Genomic DNA, 20,943 nt, shown 5'->3' on the forward strand with positions numbered 1-20,943 from the left:
CATGGATTCTTGATGAGACAGTTTTCATTTTTTATGACAACCTTAAAGCTTAAATAGACACCATTCTTGTCAATTCTATCCCAATAAACCTTCAGTAACAGACTCCTGGCTCTCCTCCAACTTGGTCTCTACTCCTCTGTTATCTTTTTTTCAACTATTGGTACATTTTATTCTTTTTTTTTTTTTTTGGTAGCGGGGATCGAACTCGGGTCTTTGTGCTTGCGCAGCAGGCGGTGAAACCACTGAGCCAAATCCTTGGCCCCTATTGGTACATTTTAGATATACAGAATAATAATGTCTATCATAGGGGATTTGTATCTGTACATGATGTATTTTGCTGCTTCTTTCCCCCCCCCATTTTCCTAGTTGATGTTATTTTAAACAGTCAAACCTAATAGATGTGGTACTCTTCTTAAGAAAGAAAAATTTACAAAATGATCTCAATTCAATAAACTGGCTCTAACTGATTTCTATTAATGCTAATTGTTTTTAGAATTTTTCTTTTTTAGGTACTTACAAGTTTTTTTTCTCAAAAGTGGTATGAATAGTGATGAGATTATTTAAATGAAGTCACTTAAATCAAATATTTGAGATCACCTAGTTCTGGGTGTGTAGGTATTTGTTTCCTTGTTAATGCTGTCTCAGGAGGAGGAGGTGAACTAAACAAGAACCCAGTAAATAAAGGGAAAAAAACAAAAACAAAAACAAAAACACCTCATGTTTGCTCTTGAGCCAGGAAGAGTGAGATTAGCTAGATGGTAAACCTAGAACCTAGTGTCAACAGTTTGGAAGAAAGTGGGGTAGGGGGTGTTACATGGAAGGGTATAGTAGTTGGTAGTGTTAAATTACAAGAATGTTTCTGAATAACAGACCATTCAGACTTCCTAGAGTTCCTTGAGAATTGTACAGGTATTATTTTAATCAATTAGAAGAATGGATAGAACCTTTTGATTAGGGTCAGTGTTATCACTTAGATCTTATATCATTTTGTTTTCTTTTGGAATATCTGTCAAGCAGTTCTACCCAGACTTTTTTATTCTTGGAAAGGTAATTAAAACTATTTGGGCCACGGATTTAGCTCAGTGGTTCCACTGACTGCATCACAAGCGCTAGGTCCTGAGTTCGACCTCCGGTACCAAAAAAAAAGAAAAGAAAACTGCCATTAAAACTATTTGGAAGACTTTCAGTTTCTCACACTAGAGAAACTATTCGGTATTCACACATGTGTGTCCTATTTATTTCACTTAAAGAGTATGGCTTCAACATGCATCCATTTAGCTATAAATGACGCTAGTTTTTCGTTCTTTATGGCTGAGTAGTACTCCATTTTATTTTAAAAACCCACATCGTCTTTATCCAGTTTCCAGTTGATGGGCACTTGGGCTGTTTCCAAGCTTTATCTATTACAAACTGTGCTGCTATAACCATGAAGGTTTTCATCATCTGGCATTTGATATTCACAAAAAACCAGAAATGAATAGTCAGGATGAATTATATCAGCATTGACTTTTGAAAATTGAACAAATATGTTTTTAATGTTATTTAAAAAATTTAAAGAAGTTCAGTGTTATGGAAAAAAAAAGAGAATCAATTATAAGTGCTTGAGGAAAAACTTAATTCTGATACTTTAGTGGTATCCTCAAGTACCCCATAATACAAAGACAAAGGTTTGGAGAGCAAGAAAGACCTCTCAAGAGCTCCTGAGGATTAAGGCTTATGCTGGAGTGATGTGCCTTTATTCACCATTCCTTATATAGGTACTTTGAATTTCTCATAGAAAATAAATATTTTAAATAATAACCTTTTCCTGAGGAAGGATCATAATTCCTATATAATAGAAGACTTGCAAGCAAACAAAAAAATATGTGTCATGGGAAGACACAGATGGGAAGGGATACAGGAGAGCTTTCTGAGGGTAAAAGAAATGTTGATGGAAGTGTAGGTTTTGAAAAAAACTAATTAAAAAATAACAAAATTGCTAATAGGTTCAAATAATCCTGTAATATTTTTCATTGACAGGCACCACTTTATTGAGATACATAATGAGAAGTTTCGATCATACAAATTAAAGATGGTGGCAAAAATGGAAAAATATCTTCATTCCAGCAGATGTAGGCGGCAGTATGTATTTTGCATTTTATATCAATAGCATGGGTGTAAGAAAAAATCCTGTTATTAATTATAAGTATTTTGAATGAATGTTATGTTACATGTATCCTGAATTTTTAAGCATTTACTAATCCAATTATTTAAATACAGGTTGATCAAAAATTGCATAGTTTTGTTAATTTTGATAAGAGAATATAACAGGAAATTTTAAAACAATTTTATCAAATTTATATACAATAATTTTCTGTTTATGCTTATCTTAAAACATTCAATATACAATATAACATTACAATCTTGTCACCAGTATGTAGTCTCTTTATGCATTCTTTTTGCATTGTCTTTCTTTTAAAATCACTCTTTACATTGTTGTGTTGGCTTTTCTTTTTTTTCTGTGGGTGGTATAATTTCAATAAAATGTCTACTCACTAAACATAATGGTGAAGACGATGATAGATGGCCTAGTTGGTGTTTTGCTATCCAGTATTTTTTAATTATTTGGTCTATTAGACCTAATCCAAATTGTAAACAACTTTTTGAACACCCTTGTTTTGGATAAATAACACATGAGTTCCATATTGTTTAATCCAGAAGGTACATAAATATTTTATGGTAATTTTTTTTCCTCACTTTTTGATTATAGGATAGCCTGTTAGATGTTGGTCAGTTCTGTCTATACCACCCATAGAATTATTATTGACACTGTTGGAATCTTTTTGGTATTGTTTCTTTTTTCAAATTCTATTATTTCTGTATTATGAATAGTTGACACTAAGGAAACATCCTTTTTGTCTTTCCATTTCATAACACGGACTTTTCCTCTCTAATATGCTAACATTTCTCCTTTTTTCAGTTTTTTCTTTGGCAGATCTTTTGGTACCTCCTTCCTTTTCAATTTCAGTGTCCCAAAAATGTCCATTTTGTATTTTAAAAGAATATCACTGAGTTCTAAAGTACAAAAATTATATCTAATGTACTTACAATAGGAGTTTTTATAGATTGCAGCACAAAACTATAGGTTATTTTTCACAAATAAAATAAACACAAATTAGTAAAAGAAAATAACCAGAACTATATATTAGGTTTCATTAGAAACAAACATGAAAGGTGAATACAATGCTTTAAATAAAAAAGAATGCAAAAAACAGTTGATATAAAACAGACATTTAAGTGTATCTCATGTGAACATGAGTCAACTGGTTAAAATGACACCTGCCTGAGTTACACTCAGTGTAGTCAGTATAAACTGTTAAGTGGCTAAGGCAGCTTTTTTGGTGCCCTAGTGAATTGAACTCAAATACTGTGTTGAGAAATGAGATAAATCAACTAATGATTTCACCTCATTTTTAGCAATGCATTCAGCATATGCATATATTCGTTCTTTTATTTAATTTAAAATTTAAAATTTTCTCCTGGATAGGATCATCTTGTGTCATTTTGAGGACAGACAACTACAAAAGGCCTCCTTGGATATCATGGGAACTGAAAACTGCTGTGATAATTGCAGGTCCAGGTAAAGATTTCTTTCTGATGGACATTCTAAAAGTCTTTTGGTTGTCTTTCTTTTCAAATCATGTTTGATTGAATTTTTTTTGAAAGATTTTTTAAAACTAATGAATTTATTTAAAATTTAAGAAGTGAACAATTTAGATTATTTTATTTTTTACAATAGATAATAAAATGATGGGCCTAAATATAAAGATATCAAAGTTACATTAAATATAAAATCTAAAAATATCATTTAAAGGCATAAATTATGAAAATTGATTATTCAATGTGACTGTATCTTATATGCTGTCCGTAAGAAATCCACTGCAAGTATAATTACATAGGCTAAAAGGAATGAAACATTTTATCTCATGAAAACACTAATTGCTGTTTTAATATTGGCAATAGAGAGCAAGAAATGTTACCAGGGATAAAGAAGGACATTCCATGATGTAAAAGGGTCACTTTGGCAATTTCTCAGGGTTGTCCAACAAAACAGGACCAGTGATTGTTTGTGTGTGTGTGTGTGTGTGTGTGTGTGTGTGTGTGTGTGTAAGAAAGGTTTGATAGGGGAATTGATTTTGAGGTATTGGCTTAGACAATTGTGGAAGTTGGTAATCTAAAAATTTGTTGGGTAAGCCAGTGGCCTGTATACTCAGGCAGGAGTTTATGTTGTAGTCTTAAGGCTGATTTCCATCTCAGGCAAACCTCAGATTTTCCTTTTAAGGCTTTCAAGTGATTGGATGAGATTTACTCACATTATTGAGGGTCATTTCTTTTACACCAAGTCAGATGATTGCAAATATTAATCTCATCTATAAAATACTTTTATTGGGGGGGTACCAGGGATCGAACTCAGGTCCTTGCACTTGCGAGGCAGGCGGCAGAACCACTGAGCTAAATCCCCGGCCCTATAAAATACTTCTGTAGCAACACTTAGATTAGCGTTTGGCCCAACAACTGAGCAACTTTGCCTAACCAAGTTGATGTATAAATATAACCATCACAATCAAGAAGATATAATCTTAACTGTATATATACTTAATAAAATAACTTACAGAACTGAAAGGAGAGTGGAGAAATACACAGTTATACTTTGATGACTTCAACACCTTCTCTCAGTAAGCAATATAACTAGCATACAAAAGACAGTAAGAACGAGAAATGAAAAGGACTGTTCAACAAACTGGAGCTCATTAATTTTTATAGAAGAATCCATGCAACAGCAGGAGAGTACATATTCTTTTTAAGGGCATCTGAATATTTGTGAAATGTGAATCATTCTCTAGGACATAAAACCTTAAAAATTTTAAAGTATTCTATTTGGGTAAAGTATTTTTTAATATAATGAAATTAAGCTAGAAAGCAATAACAGGAAGACAAGAAGAAAGTCTCTAAACCATTGGAAATTAAATAACACACTTCTAAATCATCTGTTAATCTAAGAGGAAGTCTCAAAGTAAATCTTGTAGAGTAAGAAGTCTTTGGAACATAGTCCTCTTTTCTGGTGGTAAACAAAGGCAACACAGGTGGACTTGAAAGATTCATCTGAATTGGATGGTCAGGCAGACATCAGAAAAAGAATTTTTCTAAAGGTTTGTAGCAAGTTTAAAGTTTGGGTAAGATTCACTTTATCTTATTTCAGAAGGGCCTGGTCTAAAGCCTAGGAAACATTTTCATAAATGCCAGGTAGAAAATATTTTAGGCTTTATGGGTCAGATAGTTGGAACCACTCAACTTTGTTGTGTCAAGAAAGCAGCCATAAGTAATAAGTAAGCAAGAGGATCTGCCTGTGTCCCCCCAAATTTTTTATTTACAAAGACAGGCAGCAGAATGAATTTGCCCTAGTTCTTTTTTTTTTTTTTGCCCTAGTTCTGATACTCTCCTAACTTTGGTCACTTCTGCTGCCCATGCTTTCAGTAGAATTTTTTTTTATCTCCTGGATTTCTGTTTGGTATCTTTTCATGGATTCTAATTCTTTGCTAAATTGCTCATTTGTATTTTGTACTGTTTTGTTTGGCTCACCTAGCTTTTTATTAGTGTCTTCTGTAAGCTCACTGGGTCATTTTATTAAGCCCATTATTTGTTTAGTTATATCATCTTTGAGCTCACTGAGCACTTTCTCAATTTGCTCTATGTATACGTCTGTGTTTTTTTTTTATCATTTCATGTAATTCAGCTGTTTAGATTTTTCTTTTCTTCTCATAGATGCTCCTTGAATCAACTTTTGGGAGTTGGGACTTTTTGGAGGCATTTTGTTGCCTTGTTTTTTCATGTTTCTTTTTTTCTTTTTTGCTGAGTGTTGAGGGTCCAGTATAGTGGAAAGACTTTGTTGATAGCATGGAGATCATTTTAAATTAGTCTGCTTTCCAGTGATGCATATTGGGCATGGCTACCTGTAGGCGATTGCCTTTGTCCAAAGATCTGACCATTTGCTAATTTGGGGAGGGGAGGGTAGACTGTAATTGGTTTAGTACCTTTCTCTCCAGAAATGAATCACAGGGGTCAGGGATTTAGCTCAGTGGCACTGTGCCTGCCTCGCAAGTTCCTGAGTTCGATTCCCGGTACCAAAAAAACAAATAGAAATGAACCACAGTATTCTGGATGACACAAAGACAAACCAGATAACAACGTACAGTAAAAGCCAACTAATAGCAATAACTGTGCCATTCTGGCAGTAGCAACAAAATCAGCAACAATAACAGAGTTAGAATCAAATTGGATGTTGACATACCATGAGAACTATTAAGGGCTACACTTTACCCGCTTTAAAAATGGAAAAGAGATCTGTAATTATAATGTAGACACAAAAACAAACCAGATATTGACACACAGCAAGTATGTACTAAATGTGACAATTATACCACCACTAACAATAGAAAAGAATTCAATAATAATAGCATGGAGTCAACTAAATATTTAAAGTAATTAAGCTTCATAGTAGTACTGTACTAATAAAGATGGAGAGGGTGGGGAATGGAAAAATGAAAGAAGTAAAATTTGAAATATAAAGGGCAGCTGAGGAGAGAAAAGTGAGATAAAGGATCCTATTAGGGAGTAAAAGAAAATTGATAGAATTAAGTAAAAGTAACGAAAAGAACAAATGAAAAAAGTACAGAGAGCATAATTAAAAAAAGAAAAAAAAAGCTCACACTTCAAAAAAACCAGTGAAGCACAAAGAGAAATGAACCCCCCAAAACACAAATTACTCTGTGTGTTTGAAGGAATGGTTTCTTTCCAGAGTCTACAATATTGGAATCCACCTGATATGAAGGCAGGATAGTGAGTTACTATTAATCTATTTTGTCACCACACTCACATTTTTGTGTATGAATACTGTCATGCATTTCCTATAGAGGGCACAGATGATCAATGATTTCCACTTTAGGGCTATATTCATTGAAGTAGCTTCCAGTTTCTGTGTCCCTCAAAGTGCCCCAAGTCATGGCTTTCTCCACCCTAGGCTTTGGCCACTGTCTAAGCCAAAGTATATTCCTGATCATGTTGGTAAATGGGGAAAGCAAACAGGCTCTTGAGCTCTGTGCTGGGTGTGGGTTAATGTGGTAGAAAGGTCAAGCAGTCTGTTGGACTTAATGCTAACACTTTCAGACCCAGCCCCTTCCAGTAGCCACTCATGACTGGCGTGGCTTCTCAACTTGGAAGGCTGGACCCTGTATCCTTTCTAGCCTGAGCTTTTTTTTTTTTTTTTTAAATTTTTTTTGCTTTAATAGAGAACAGTTACTAGTGTGAAATACATTTATTGTAAACTTTATAGACACAAAAATAGGTTCCCTAGGACATTCACATGCACGTTAAAACCAAATAGTTGCAAACTACAACAATATGTTATACAAATGATCATGATCTGTGACGATTACAGGATTGTTGTCCATGCAAGGCGATCAGAGGCGTTCTCTATGAAGCCTTAAGATCCAGAAGTGTTACTACCAAACCTCTGATTAACACTGTGAAGTGTTTAGGAAGGCAGTTCCATGAGTCGGCTAACATTTCTTTAAAGCAAATGACTGCTTGTAAAGCTTAGCCGTACAAGAGATTTGGGCTGAACTGGAAATACAAGTATTTCATTATGGTGTGCAGCTCTGTGGTGGACCAGCAGGTTGTTGGCACACCCACCAAAAACAATTACTTCTTCATCACTGGCACAAGCTGTATGCCACGACCTTGGTTTTTCAGCATAGGGATGGTTAAACTGCCTCCACTCTTTTTTACTGATGCAGTAAGTCCAGGCATCACTTAGTGTCTGTTTTTCGGTGGTAAATCCTCCAAAGAGAAAAAGATGATCTGAAGAAACTGGTGTGAGTGAGTACCAGGATTGGCCAACCGGGCATATGCCTTGTGGAATTAACTTGTTCCATCCCCATGTATCCGGATTGAGACAGTGAAGATCATTCATTCTAGCATCTCGATATCTGCCTCCAAACACAAATCCTTTATTTACAACGGTTGCACAAGCATGAGCAGCACAAGGTGAAGGTGCTTTACCAGTAGTTACAGGTTGGCTCCAGGTAAATGTTTCAGTGTCTAAAATATGTACGTGATCATTCCATCCTCTTGGATGACTTGAATTCCAGAAGGATGTTTCATCAAATTCAAAAGTTCCCAGTGCTTTCTTTTCAGGTAAATATCCATACCCTCCAAAAAATATTAGCTTGTTTTATATACCCAGACACTGAGTTTGTCCTTCGATGATGGAGGAATTCCTTGGCAATCAATTCTTTCCCACTGCAACACTCTGTCTGTACACCTTGAATCCAGCATGTAGAACTTATTTGTGTTGCCTCTCGAATGGTGTCCTCCAAACAAGTACAGCACCCTGTCCACACGCACAGCACAGCTGCCGGACATCGAAGGTGGAACATCACTTTCAGGTTTAATTTTCTTCCATCTTCCAGTCTCCATGTTGTAGATCCATAGTTCTCTAGGCAGATGAATTGATTACTCTTGTAGCCGCCCCAGACGAACATGTGGTGTTCATCGCTGACGGCAACGTGGTCTCTGCGTTCAGCTGGGCAGGCGAGCTCCGCAGCCTCGCAGCCCTCTTAAGGCCGGCCTCTGTAGGTCGTGCGCCCGCAGCTCCTCCTTGCTATCAGCCATTTTGAGACTGCAGCTCCGTGCACCAGGGATGCTCACGCCCGCGAGCGGGGAGGGAGACAAATGGGGAAGAGATGCACGGGGCGTGGCGACAGCGCTGCACTCCGGTCTGGCCTGAGCTTTAACCTCTCGGGGTCTATACCTAGCGTGCTCCCTCTCTATGACTGTCTCTTGTGGCTGTTTTCCACCCAGCCACTGCTGTAGGGTGACCCCAGAAACCCGAAAGTGCGGTTCTTCTGTTGCTTAGCCTTAAAACAGTTAACCCCTTTCCAAATTGGCTCCTGATTAAACACAAATATGGGGGGTGCTGCACTGGATTTATTTTCCAACTCTAGTCTATCATGTAAAAGGAGTTCACTTTGAGAGTAAAACCCCATGCTGTTTTTGCACTGTACAAGAAATCCTGGACTTTTCTTGGAGCTAGTGCTACCGGCTTGATCCATTGTTTCTGCCAGGAGCTGCGGATCCTCTTTGGGCTTACCTTGTATTAGCAGAGACAGGTGGCCCTTCCCGGGAGCTGGGGTAAGCTTTCCAGACTGCTTTGTCCTTTTCTCTGTATTGTGCTCAGTTTTTCCAGCTTCTCTGTCATTTCCCACGTTTTTCTGTCAGTTCCTTCCCAATTCCTAGAGAGCTACTTTTTTGTTTTGCTTTATCAAATTGTTTTCCAGGTGCTTCAGTTCCAGCTCCTGGAGAGGCAGTATTTTGCTCCTGGTCTTACTCTGCTATTTTTAATCCCCTTGTATGTGGTTGTTTTGGTGAAGGTTAGATGTATTTATGCATATGAGCCTATGGGTATGTTAAAATTTGAATAGCTTTATGCAAATACAGTGACTTTAACTTTGTGTTTATTGCAAAAATAAAACCAAATGACATATCTATTTGGGTTGGCTGTACATCTGGTTTCAGTACCTGTGTTACTGTAACACAAGAGAAATGTCATTAAGGATGGAGATGTTGGCTATGTAATGGTTCCTTTACAAGAAGACATAATTGTTTTGTGCACTAAAACAAAGCAAAACAAAAGTCTTACACAAATAAAGTACAAATTCACATCAGCTGGAAGAAATCAGCAACCACTATCATAGTGGGAGAGTTTGATATAATTTTTAATTATTGGTAGGCTAAGCAGTCAGAAAATTAGTAGCTTACAGAGAATTTGGTCAACATAGTAACAAGTTTTATTTATCAGATACATGGTGTATAGAACCCTCTACCAAACAGAGCAATATATCTTAATTTTTTTAGTTCATGACCCACATGATAAATGATAATTATTTGTGTAGAATATTGAGCTAGTGGTCAAAGTCCAGGTTCTGTCTGGAGCCCTAAGGTCTGGAACAGTTAACCTTTTGGTACACCTGCGATGTATCTGCAACACCCTGATTGGAAAACACTGAATGAAAGCCTGCACTTCTCAAACATATGTGAAGTGTTTATAAATATTGACTATGTATTAGAGCAGGGGTTGCAGACTATAGGCCAGATTTCAGTTTCTTGGAACATAGACATGCCCTTTTGTTTATTATGGCTGCTTGAATTAAATAGTTATCTGCAAAAACTATTGTGATCCACTAAGCCTAAAGTATTTACTGTTTGGCCATTGATGAAAAAAGTTTTCTGACTTGTATAGACTATAGCTTGTTTCAAAAAATTTTCAATGAGTTGTTACAATTCACCACATTTTCTGACCAGAATGTGGTTGATTTAGAAATAAGTAAGCAGCTAAAAATATTCTTACACATCTGAAAATTAAAAATGAAACAGTTTAAAATAACTTAATCAAACTGGAAATTTAAAAAATTTTAGAATACACTGATAATTACAATAATATATATTAAAACTGGTAAAATAGTACTTTATGGGCATTTGATTGCTATAAAATTTCCTATTTGAAGAGAAAATTTGTCAACTAGAATTCTACTAAAGGGGTTAGACTAGGAGAATAAAACTGAACATAGAGGTTTTTTTTTTTCCCCTCCAAACATTATTTTATATGGAATTTAAAGATATTTTCATTGACATTTCAAAGATAATTTATTTTAAGGGAAGCAATTAGATTAGGTACTTTAACTGTATTTATTTGATTTTTCTCTAAGGATTCCTTTTGTTTTCAACATAAAGAATTCTCATTTGATAATTTCAAATCTTCCTGAAGGATGACTTAGGAATTTAACTTTTAAATGTTCTTAAATGAAAGATTTATAAACTTTGTGTCATTTTTCATAGTCATTGGGGATTAAATTAACAGTTTACTGCATAGGAGATTTGATTTTTTAAGTTTAAAACTTTTTATTTTTTGCAACAGCCTCTCCATCTTTTTTTTTTTCCAACAAAACCTAACACAAAAATCTAATAGTTACGTAACCGATCAAGTGCTGCTGTTTTAGGTGTAATCCTGCACCTCTACTTTCTTGAACTTAGCTTCTAGAGCACTAGAAGAGAACTATTAGCATAACTATTAGCATATGTGTTGTTTTAACCTAGGAAAATTAAGAGAAGGGGAAAGGAACTTATCTATAAAGCAGGTAAAATGTAGAAGCATCTTTTGTATTCCAGGTGTGGCTTCTTCAATGGACCAAGCTACAAAGCAGTATTGATCTGACAGAGTCTCTACTTTAATGATGTCTGTCTCAAAATGGCTCCTAATGATTTCTGTACTGCAAAATAAAGCCAAACTCTGTAAAAAAAAAAATTTTTTTTTTGAGGTAGGGTCTCACTATAATAATATATTGTAGGGTTTTTTTTTTCATGTTTTAAATGTTTCCCGTGCTCTTGGCTGTAATGAATTTTGTAGCTTCTGAAGCAGTTGGCACCTTTTAGATAATTGAGGAGTTTACACTTTTGAGGTAATTGTTACACTAAATCTTTTAATTTCTAAAGGTATATGTCTTGTCTATGCTTTCTTAATATATTATCTTTTTTTATAGATTGAATCATTGCCATTCCATTAATGATTCAAGTGATACATCACAGGACTTTGGTCCACAAGCATTCCTTCTGTTATCTGCTGTGGACATCTTACAGGGAAAGTTTGGAATTGGGGTTCCAATTTTATTTCTCCGAGGATCTGTAAGTATATCTGTAAATGACCTTCATGTTTTTTTTTTTCCTCCTATTACACTTTCCTCAGTGTTAGGATTATAGCTTTGGCTTTGGATGAGTTATTGGAAACCCAGAGTCATATTAAGTTCCAGTTAAAAACATCATTCATTACTTTTGACAAAACTTGTGTGTATCACATCTACTGCTATTTTGATATTCCAAGTTAATGTTAAGCTCCAAATCTTGGTCTGGAAACATATTAGTTTATCACATTACAGTTGAGTAAATCCTTAGACTGGTCTTTCTTAGGATAATTAAGGAAGTTAACTTTTATTGTATCAAGGGACTAGTAGAATAAAATGGAATCTTTTGGCACCTAGGAAACTATTAAATTCTTTGAGGAAAACATTAGTTTCAGGGACATAAGTTCAATAACAATATTGGCAGGACTTTTTTCTTCTCATTTCTTACTAGAACTATTTAAAATTTTAAGCAAGTTTTTCTTTCCTTTACTAATGAATAGTCACTTCAATTTAACTGCCTGTTTTTGAGAGAGAGATTAATGTGCTAGCGTTATGCTAACCAACTGCAGAAACAAATATGACACACTTTAAGAGCTCTTTTGGAGTCTTTTGTGTTTGTAATTTTATTATTGATTTAGAAGTCTATAAAACAAAGCCAACTGATTCACCTCATAAATTGGTATAGTTGAATAAACCAAGCATGGAAGAGAGGATACTTTGTAAATATGTATATTTGTTAAAAAATTTTTAAAAATAATTTAAGATTATTATTTTGTATGTGGAATTTTAAAAATCATTTAGGTAAATAATTGTTAAAGTCTGAAATGCCTCATGTTAATATATTTTGAATATTTTGTTTAGAAAGGAGCATAAATTAGCTGAGAAATATTTTCAATGAAATATGTTGAAAACATATTAACTTTTTTCTTTCTTTCTTTCTTTCTTTCTTTCTTGGTACTGGGGATTGAATATAGGACTTCATATTGAGCTGCATCCCCAATCCTATTTTTACTTTTTATTTTTGAGACAGTGATATGTTTAGATTTTGAATTGAGTTTAAAATTTTGTTTTTCAATCACTAGTTTGATTAGAAATTCAGTAGTAGAATTGTTGCCTAGCGAAGTTTGTCTTATCTGCTGTGAATGATATTATGTATTATAAAAAAAGAATCTAGATTGCAGGGGACAGTTTAAATATAATTGAGATCTGTAAAAATTTCTTCTTTGTCACCCTTAAAACCTGTGTATCCTTGTTGAATGTATAGTTTATAAAAATTATTCTTGTTTTAATTTGATATAATCTAGCCATATCCAGTATCAACAAATAAGTGTAAGTGGGCTCCTAGAAAAACTTAAACTGGTCACAAGAGGGATCAGATTTCACCTATTATTTGAAAACCAAGTCAGACTTCTTATACTGAGTCTTCTGGGAGTCCTCAAATTAAGAAGTTTATACTTTGTGAAATTTTATACTACCCTTGCTAAATAAAAGTGCAAAACTTTTAAAAAAGTACCACTTAATGAAAATTTGCAGATACTAACTGCAGTGAAAATGAGACATATCCCTTCCCCCTTCAGTGATCATGTATCTGTTGGGATATTGTTTAAAAAAATTATGATTGTAATTCCTTTGGGAATTGGCAAATGTTCCCCTTAACTAATTCAGGAAAAATTTATCTTTGTAGATAATTTTGATCTGTAAAATGATGTGTCTTAAACTGAGAACTATTGGAGTGTTTTAAAAAAGAAATAATATAAATAAATAACATGCAGTTTCAGTAATATATGATTCTATTCATAGATGGTATTTAGAAAAATAGTATAGTTATTTGCAAGTTTGTGAGTGGAGTTTGAAATATTGTTTTAAACCACATGCTTCATTAGTTACTGAGTAGTACAACTGTTACCTAAGTTTTAGCTGTGTAATTAGCTCACCATGTAAAAATCTTTAAATACCTTGTGTGAATATGTGATAAGATATACAATGACCTTAATTTTATATATTAGAAAACAGAACACAATCATTAATTTTCATACTGGAGATTAAATGTAACATCTTTTCTTATCACAGCACAGTGCTAAGCCTTATCCAAGCCCTGGCATCAGATAACATGTTTTAATTTAAAATTTTAATTAATTAATTAAAAAAATTTTTGAGGTAGGGTCTCACTAAGTTGCCTACCCTGGCCTTGAACTTGATCCTCCTTCCTCAGTTTGTTAAGTAGCTGGGATTACAGGCCACATCAGAATGCTCAGCTTAGACAACACTTTTTTCCTTTTTTTGTGTGTGTGTGTTCTCATAAAACTTTATTTTGAAAAACAACCCAGCCAGTGTTTGCTGAGCTCTAATTTAGAGTACAGAACTTTACAAGTTGAAAAGACTTTGCTAGTGATCTGCTGCTGCTTTTTTTTTTTATTAGTGCTTCTTAATGAAAAATAGCAACGACTACTTACAGATTTTGTGCTCTTGTATTGATTAATCTTAGGATATCAACTCACCACTGCTGTTGAACCATCAGGACAAATGTCAATACAATGAAAAAGAGAAATAATACCTTAGTATTTTTAAGAAAATCATTTTAACCTAGTTTTCATCCTGAAAAGTTCTCGGGAACCTCCCAAGGCACCACATTCTGAGACCGGCTGGCTTAAAATTCGTGGATGAGATGACATTTGAGAAAAAACACTTGTTTTAATGTTTCTTCTCTATTTGTTTTTCAGAGAATTAAGTATTGAAAATTGGATTATGCCTGCAGTTTATGCTGGCCACTTTTCCCACGTAATGTGGCTTCATCCCCCATGGGCGCAGCAAATCAGAGAGGGAAAGCACCATTTTTAGTAGGCAAACATATGTTAGACAACACTTTTGATAAAAGATTTTTGGACCTAGAAAAAGCTATTGGTTATTGTATACCTAAAATGTACCAATAAACTTAATGGATGAAGAAAAAAAAAAGAAAAAGCTACTGGAATTTAGCTTTAATCACCCTCTATAATTTTCAGAGTCTTAACAGAAGGCTTTCCTTTTAATTTTCTGAATGAGCTATTTTATCTGATTGAAATATACTCCTAAAGATAATTATTATTGCTTTATCCTTTGATTTTATTTTGCATATAGAATGAATAGCTCAAAGTGACTTTCTGAAGCCCTAAAGTGGCAGCTGTTGCCTTCTTTTGCCTTTAGGAACTGAGAAAGAGGGGGGAGAAAAAGAATATTTGACAGAAGCTATGGACTTGTTTTATACTTTAAGAATTAGAAATTTATCACTTCTTGAGTTGTAGCTTTTTAAAACAAGTTTTATTACTTTCTTAATAAAAGTCCCCTCCTTCACAATTCTGTCTGAATAAGTTTGGTTTTTAAATTACAGCCCAAATACTGCCTGCCTTATTGTCTTTTAACTATTTGGTTAATTTTGATGAAATAGCATTACCTGTAGTCCTTTTAAATAGACACTTCCAACTAATTACACAAAAATTAATGAAGAGATCGCAACTATTTTCATGCTGGAGAAGTATACTGTAAGATGATTCTACGTACAGTTTTGCAGGATGTACAGATTTTAGATGGATCCTTAATATCAGGGACCTTCATTGGTTGAGCCAAAGGTTGTTGTATATTGGGTTGAAGTCTATAATTTTTTCCACTAATTATTAAACATCTATTTTTGTGTAAGGCATTATATTACTGTATTTCGTTGGCGATCCAGAGCTGAAGTAAATGAAACTTATCATCTAGTATAAAAGGTGTTAGGAAGAAAAAAGTGTAATATAATATAGAAAGGGATAAAGACACATGAATAGAATTGAAGCATTATTCAAGTTCTGAAGAGAGCATGTGTAGGGGAATTAGAAAGTCTATGTGAAAATGTCACTGTTGCTTTTCATTTTGTGGAGAATAGAGTAGGTTTTAGCAAGGTAGACTTAATTTGGACATTCAGAGATGGAATGAGGGAAGAAGTAGAAGAAAATATCATTCACAGTGAAAATACTACAAAAACCAGTTTTGACTTTTAAGGAAATTGGAGAAGTGGCAAGTGTTTTCCCCCTCAGTCAACAATATTCTTTGCATAGTGATTACCATGGAAACAAGACAATATAAATTTATTAACATAGTACACAGTGTTCACAATGAATATTGATCATAAAAGGAAGAGACAGTTATAGTTATTCCCTACTAATTAGAAAGTCTCATTGTTTCGTACTAGTAAATGTGTATATTCACTTCAGATTTTTTTTTCTACTGAGGAAAGGAAAAGTTACAATTTTCAGTGTTTAGAGAGCTAGTAAGTGGTAGTTAGGCAACTAGTAAGTTAGGTAGTTAATATCTTTGGTGTTACTAGTTTTCAAGCAGTAGAATTTCTTGCTCCTGCTACAAAGGTAAGTAAGCTCTTAGCAGTAGAACCATGAGCAAGTATTTCAGGGAAAACTGACTAAATGCTACTACTGGGTTAAGAAGTTTAGGTTTAGTTAAGGTTTCAGTCGTTAATTAATAAAAAGAAATTACTGAGCCAGGCTTTGTCCTAGTTATTGTACTTTCTTAAACTTAAGAGTATCTTCAGGAGGTAGAAACTATTACTGTACTTGTATATCAGGTCAAGTAGTAACAGCGCAGTTAAGTAATTTACCATAACTCTAACTTGAATCCAGGTAATCTAGCCCAAGAGCCTGCATATGTGTGTATATTGGTGTGTGTGTGTGTGCACGCGCACGTGCATGTGCATGTGCACATATACTAGTAAAAAGTTAGAACTTGCTGGTTATGGTGGTATGTGTCTGCAATCCCAGATACTTGGGAGGTTGAGACAGGAGGATTTCAAGTTTGAGACAAGCCTGGTCAATTTGGCAAGACTTTATCTCAAAATTTAAACAAAGGATAGTAGAGAGGGAATGTGGGCTAGGGATGTGGTGCGGCAGTAGAGCACTTGCACAGTATGTGTGAGGCTGTCATTAACATGTTGAGCTTCTGATTACTTACTAGCCCTAAGACTGAAAAATGACTGAAAACAAACAGCTTCAGCATTCCTTTCGATTTTGAAGTTCTATGATATTTTATTTTTTGAAAGAAATTTTATTATGCATATTTAAAGTATGCAGCATGACATTATGGGATACATATATACAGTAAAGTGTTTACTACAGTAAAGCAAAATAACATATATATCATCTCACATAATCCTCACCCCATTTGGTTTGTTTTGGTGGTAAGAGTCGCTAAAATCTATTCATTTATCAGGAATCTCAAATACAGTATAGTTTTATTAACTGTAGTCTTCATGTTGTATATTAGATCTTCAAGCTTGTTCATCTTACATATACAATGTCTGATTTTAAACATTTTACTCAAATCAACCTAAAGTGAGGATTAGCAGAGGCAGGGATTGGTAATAAGGAAAAAGGTGCCACTTTATACCTGGCTGTTTTTTTTTTTAATGTATTAAATTCTTTTATTGGTACATTGTAGGTATACAACACAATTACATTTCTCATTGGGAATTGTACCTTTACATAATGCATCTTGGTTCTTATTTTTTCCCCACTCCTAGCCCTCCCTTCACACCCTCCACCCTTCCCTATTTACAAAGACTTTATTTCCATTTTTTCCATTTCTCATCATTTTTCCTTTCCCCTGCCCCTCCCACTACCCCTATCCCTTTGGACCTTTTCTTTCTATTTTGCATTATCGATTATTCATTCTAATCATTGGTACATTTTAGGTATACAATATAATGACATTCGTCATTGGAAATTTGCACCTTTCCATAGTCTCTCTTGGCTCTTATTTTTCACCCTTGCCCAGCCCTCCCTTCAACCCCTCTATTCCTCCCTATTTACAAAGATTTGTTCTTATTTTTCCATTTTCTCATATGAATCCCATTCCCTTCTGTCCTTTCCCCTAGCCCTCCCACTTCCTTCCCCTTTGCCCCTTTTCTTCCTATTTCACATTATCTATTATACATTTAGTCCTTATTTACACTTTCAGTTTCTCACACCAGAGAAACTATTCGGTATTTACACATGTGTGTCCTATTTATTTCACTTAAGAGTATCACCTCAATGTGCATCCACTTAGCTATAAATGTCTCTAATTTCTCATTTTTTATGGCTGAGTAGTACTCCATTTTATTAAAAAACCACATTTTCTTTATCCAGTCTCCAGTTGATGGGCATTTGGGCTGTTTCTTGCAGATAACATGATACTCTATATAGAAGACCCCAAGAACTCCACCAAAAGTCTTCTAGACTTAATAACCAAATTCAGTCAAGTAGCTGGTTACAAGGTCCACACACAAAAATCAATAGCTTTCCTCTACACCAATGACAGACTCACTGAGAGAGAAATAGGGCAAATAATTCCTTTCACAATAGCATCCAAAAAACTGAAATACCTAGGAATCATCCTAATGAAAGAAATCAAAGACCTCTTCTCTGAAAACTATGGCACTCTATACCTGGCTGTTTATACTTCTATAAATCTTAATCTAATAACATTTTTGTAAATGTAATCATCATAATACTAAAATTCATTATTTATCTATTTTAAAAAAATTTTTATTTTTTGGTACTGGGGATCAAACTCAGAACCTTGTGCTTTTGAGGCAGGCGGTGGCACTACTGAGCTAAATCCTCGGCCCACTTACCTATTTTTATAAAAATAACCTATTTTTATTTTTAAGATTTAATACAGAGCAGGTGACAGACTCTGTTAACTACTCCTGTCAGAAGCCTGTAGTTTTAGACAACTATCTAGGCACTGTTATCTCTGTCTCTGGTGGGAATTTACCTTACTGAGGTTCATCCTAGCTTCCTTTTCGTGAAAGAAGCAGCCTTATTTAGGGTATTTTAGAAGTCTGTGCATTAGAAATTGTAAATGGTATAAGTGCCTTAATACTCAGATATACTTTTGATTTCAGTCATATGCTTGGGAATATGGAAGCAATATATCTTTATATTTAATATGTCATTCTTGTTTTATTTGTTTTAGAATGCTTTTATTTACATTTTTAGCATTTCAAAATGTTAAACCTGTATCTATAATGTTCTTATCAGTTAAATAAAGCCAATATATTCTTGACAGAGAGCCTGAGTTATATCTGCTGCAACTCTTGCTATATAGTCTTTTAAATTTTATCCCTGGATTTTTATATACATTGATTGTTAAATCTTCATTAGGACATAGGCAAAATGTAAAAATGTTGAATTGTAATCTGCTCAGTTCTAAAAATTTAGAGTTTTATATTGTTTTAGAACCCAGTGACCTCTTTATATATTCAAGGGTTGAGTGTTTTTGAAACATGAATGTAACCAAAAATACCACAGTTAATTAGAAAGCCCGTGATCTCTCTAGCTAATTTAAACAGAAAGGGTAGTAAATAGCTTATGATATTATTGACAAGTACATTGAAAAATAGTCCCCCAAGGGAGCAGATAGTGTTTTGTAATCATTTAAAAAAATAGTAATGTAGGTTAATAAAAAGTCTAAATAGCAAGGATTAAATATTCCAGTCATGTATCCAAACCTGTACATTGGGAAAAGCAATTTGAATTATATATCAGACTTTCTGCCATTATTTAAAACACAAAAATAACATAACACTCAATATTTGTGCTTGGGGTGTTTAGAACAAGTAGAATGGGTATAAAATTTTTCTAAGTTTTTAAAGCTAGGAGTGGTAGCACATCCTTCTAATCCTAGCACTTGGGAGGCTGAGGCAGGAGGAGGATTACTGTGAGTTCAAGGACAGCCTGGGCTACATAACAAAACTTATCTCCTGAAAAAAACAAAAACAAAACAAAAAACAAATTTTAAGTTTTTAAAGCTGAAATATATTGTTAAATCCAAAGAATCAATAGATGGGTTTGTGTTATACTTACCCTTTTTAATTGAATAAGCATTTTTAGATACTGATTTTATTCCTAATTTCAGAGTTCTCAGCGTCTCCCAGGTCCGTTTCGTAGACACAACCTTTTTGGTGCTGGCAAGGATCAAACAGAGAGTTGGTGGAAGGCCTTTTCCCGTCACCTTGTAACGGAAGGATTTTTGGTAGACGTTCCTGGTGGTAACAAATTTGTAAAGATTTGCACCCTTACGGCAAAGGTAAACAGAGTGAAAATCTATGTGTTTGACATAATTTTTCTTACTGTGCATTAATATTTTTTTTTTGGTTTTGATAGGGTAGGAATTGGCTTTTTAAAGCCAATGCAGAATCTCCTCAGAGACTTATACTTCAAGCTAATGAAGAGTTGTGGCCGAAGAAGTTTCTTCTGCCAAGGTTCATTTATAAGTTTTTTTTCTTCTCCTTTTGGTTGTTGTTTAAATGATTCAAATTACAGCATTTTATAGGTGCCACACAAGTAAAATCAGTTGCATGCTGCCTGCTTGTGTTTGCATACTTGTTTTAGTGAGTTTGGGAGAAAGGGCTCTGTGGAAAAGAGAAAGCATAGAACACTTTCTTGATTGACCATAGGCTGTAGAGAGCATCTTTCCCATTGAGTAAGCAGAACTGAGATGAATGCTGAAGAACTCATGTGCCAAGCTTCCTTCTTACGTGTAGAAGGTGGGAAAGGAATATGCTGTTCATTATTTTTTAGCGCCTTACATGTTATTGATCATTTGTTAATTTTTTTTTCTTTTAAATTTCTTCCTTTTCTGGGAAAAGAAATCAGTTTAAAAAAATTGTCAGTTCTAAAAGGGTAACATAATCTCATCTACTTTCTGAGAGTGGGGGTATGATGATTCACAAATTAGATAATTGGATTTTAACACCAGAAATAATTTAATTTTTCTATTTTTCAGTGCTAGTACTGTATCTTTGGGCATTGAACATCATCCCTCTAATCAAATACCAATTGAATTAACTGCAGAAAAGGAGGTTTGTGTTGAAGAGATGATTCTTGCTTATTTCATTCTTCATTGATGCAACTCTTGTTTTAAAATTTTATATTTTAAATCCCCTCCATTTTAAGAGAATAACAGCACATATAACAAATTATAAATTAGAAATAGAAGTTATATGAACAGAGAAAATGTGTTATATAATTTCTAGAGCTAATAGAAATTGGCTTGGAGTTTTTATGCATCATGATACTCATAATTGATAGAAAAATGAGCCTTATTCCTAATATTTTCATAGAAGCCACATATGTGCATGCGTGTACATGTATGCACCCACACT

The 20,943-nt window shown here is 34.2% G+C and overlaps 1 protein-coding gene and 1 pseudogene across 10 annotated transcripts in view; one reads left to right on the forward strand and one right to left on the reverse strand.

Moving 5' to 3' along the window:
• The window catches only part of Wrn (WRN RecQ like helicase), a 169,281-nt gene that overhangs the window by 117,799 nt on the left and 30,539 nt on the right, over positions 1 to 20,943 (forward strand). For all 10 annotated transcript variants that reach the window (XM_021236843.2, XM_013076106.3, XM_021236847.2 and 7 more), the window contains 6 exons: positions 2,020 to 2,121; positions 3,527 to 3,619; positions 11,634 to 11,775; positions 19,695 to 19,865; positions 19,943 to 20,040; positions 20,565 to 20,640. In XM_021236843.2, coding sequence (XP_021092502.1) covers positions 2,020 to 2,121; positions 3,527 to 3,619; positions 11,634 to 11,775; positions 19,695 to 19,865; positions 19,943 to 20,040; positions 20,565 to 20,640 — 682 coding nt within the window. The remainder of the gene's footprint in view (positions 1 to 2,019; positions 2,122 to 3,526; positions 3,620 to 11,633; positions 11,776 to 19,694; positions 19,866 to 19,942; positions 20,041 to 20,564; positions 20,641 to 20,943) is intronic.
• Positions 7,520 to 8,709, reverse strand: LOC101724113 (kelch domain-containing protein 2 pseudogene; annotated as a pseudogene).

The sequence above is a fragment of the Heterocephalus glaber genome, unplaced genomic scaffold (assembly GCF_053883595.1).
Source record: "Heterocephalus glaber isolate CG9 unplaced genomic scaffold, H.glaber_assembly_v1.0 deba00001461, whole genome shotgun sequence".
Lineage (NCBI taxonomy): Eukaryota > Metazoa > Chordata > Mammalia > Rodentia > Bathyergidae > Heterocephalus > Heterocephalus glaber.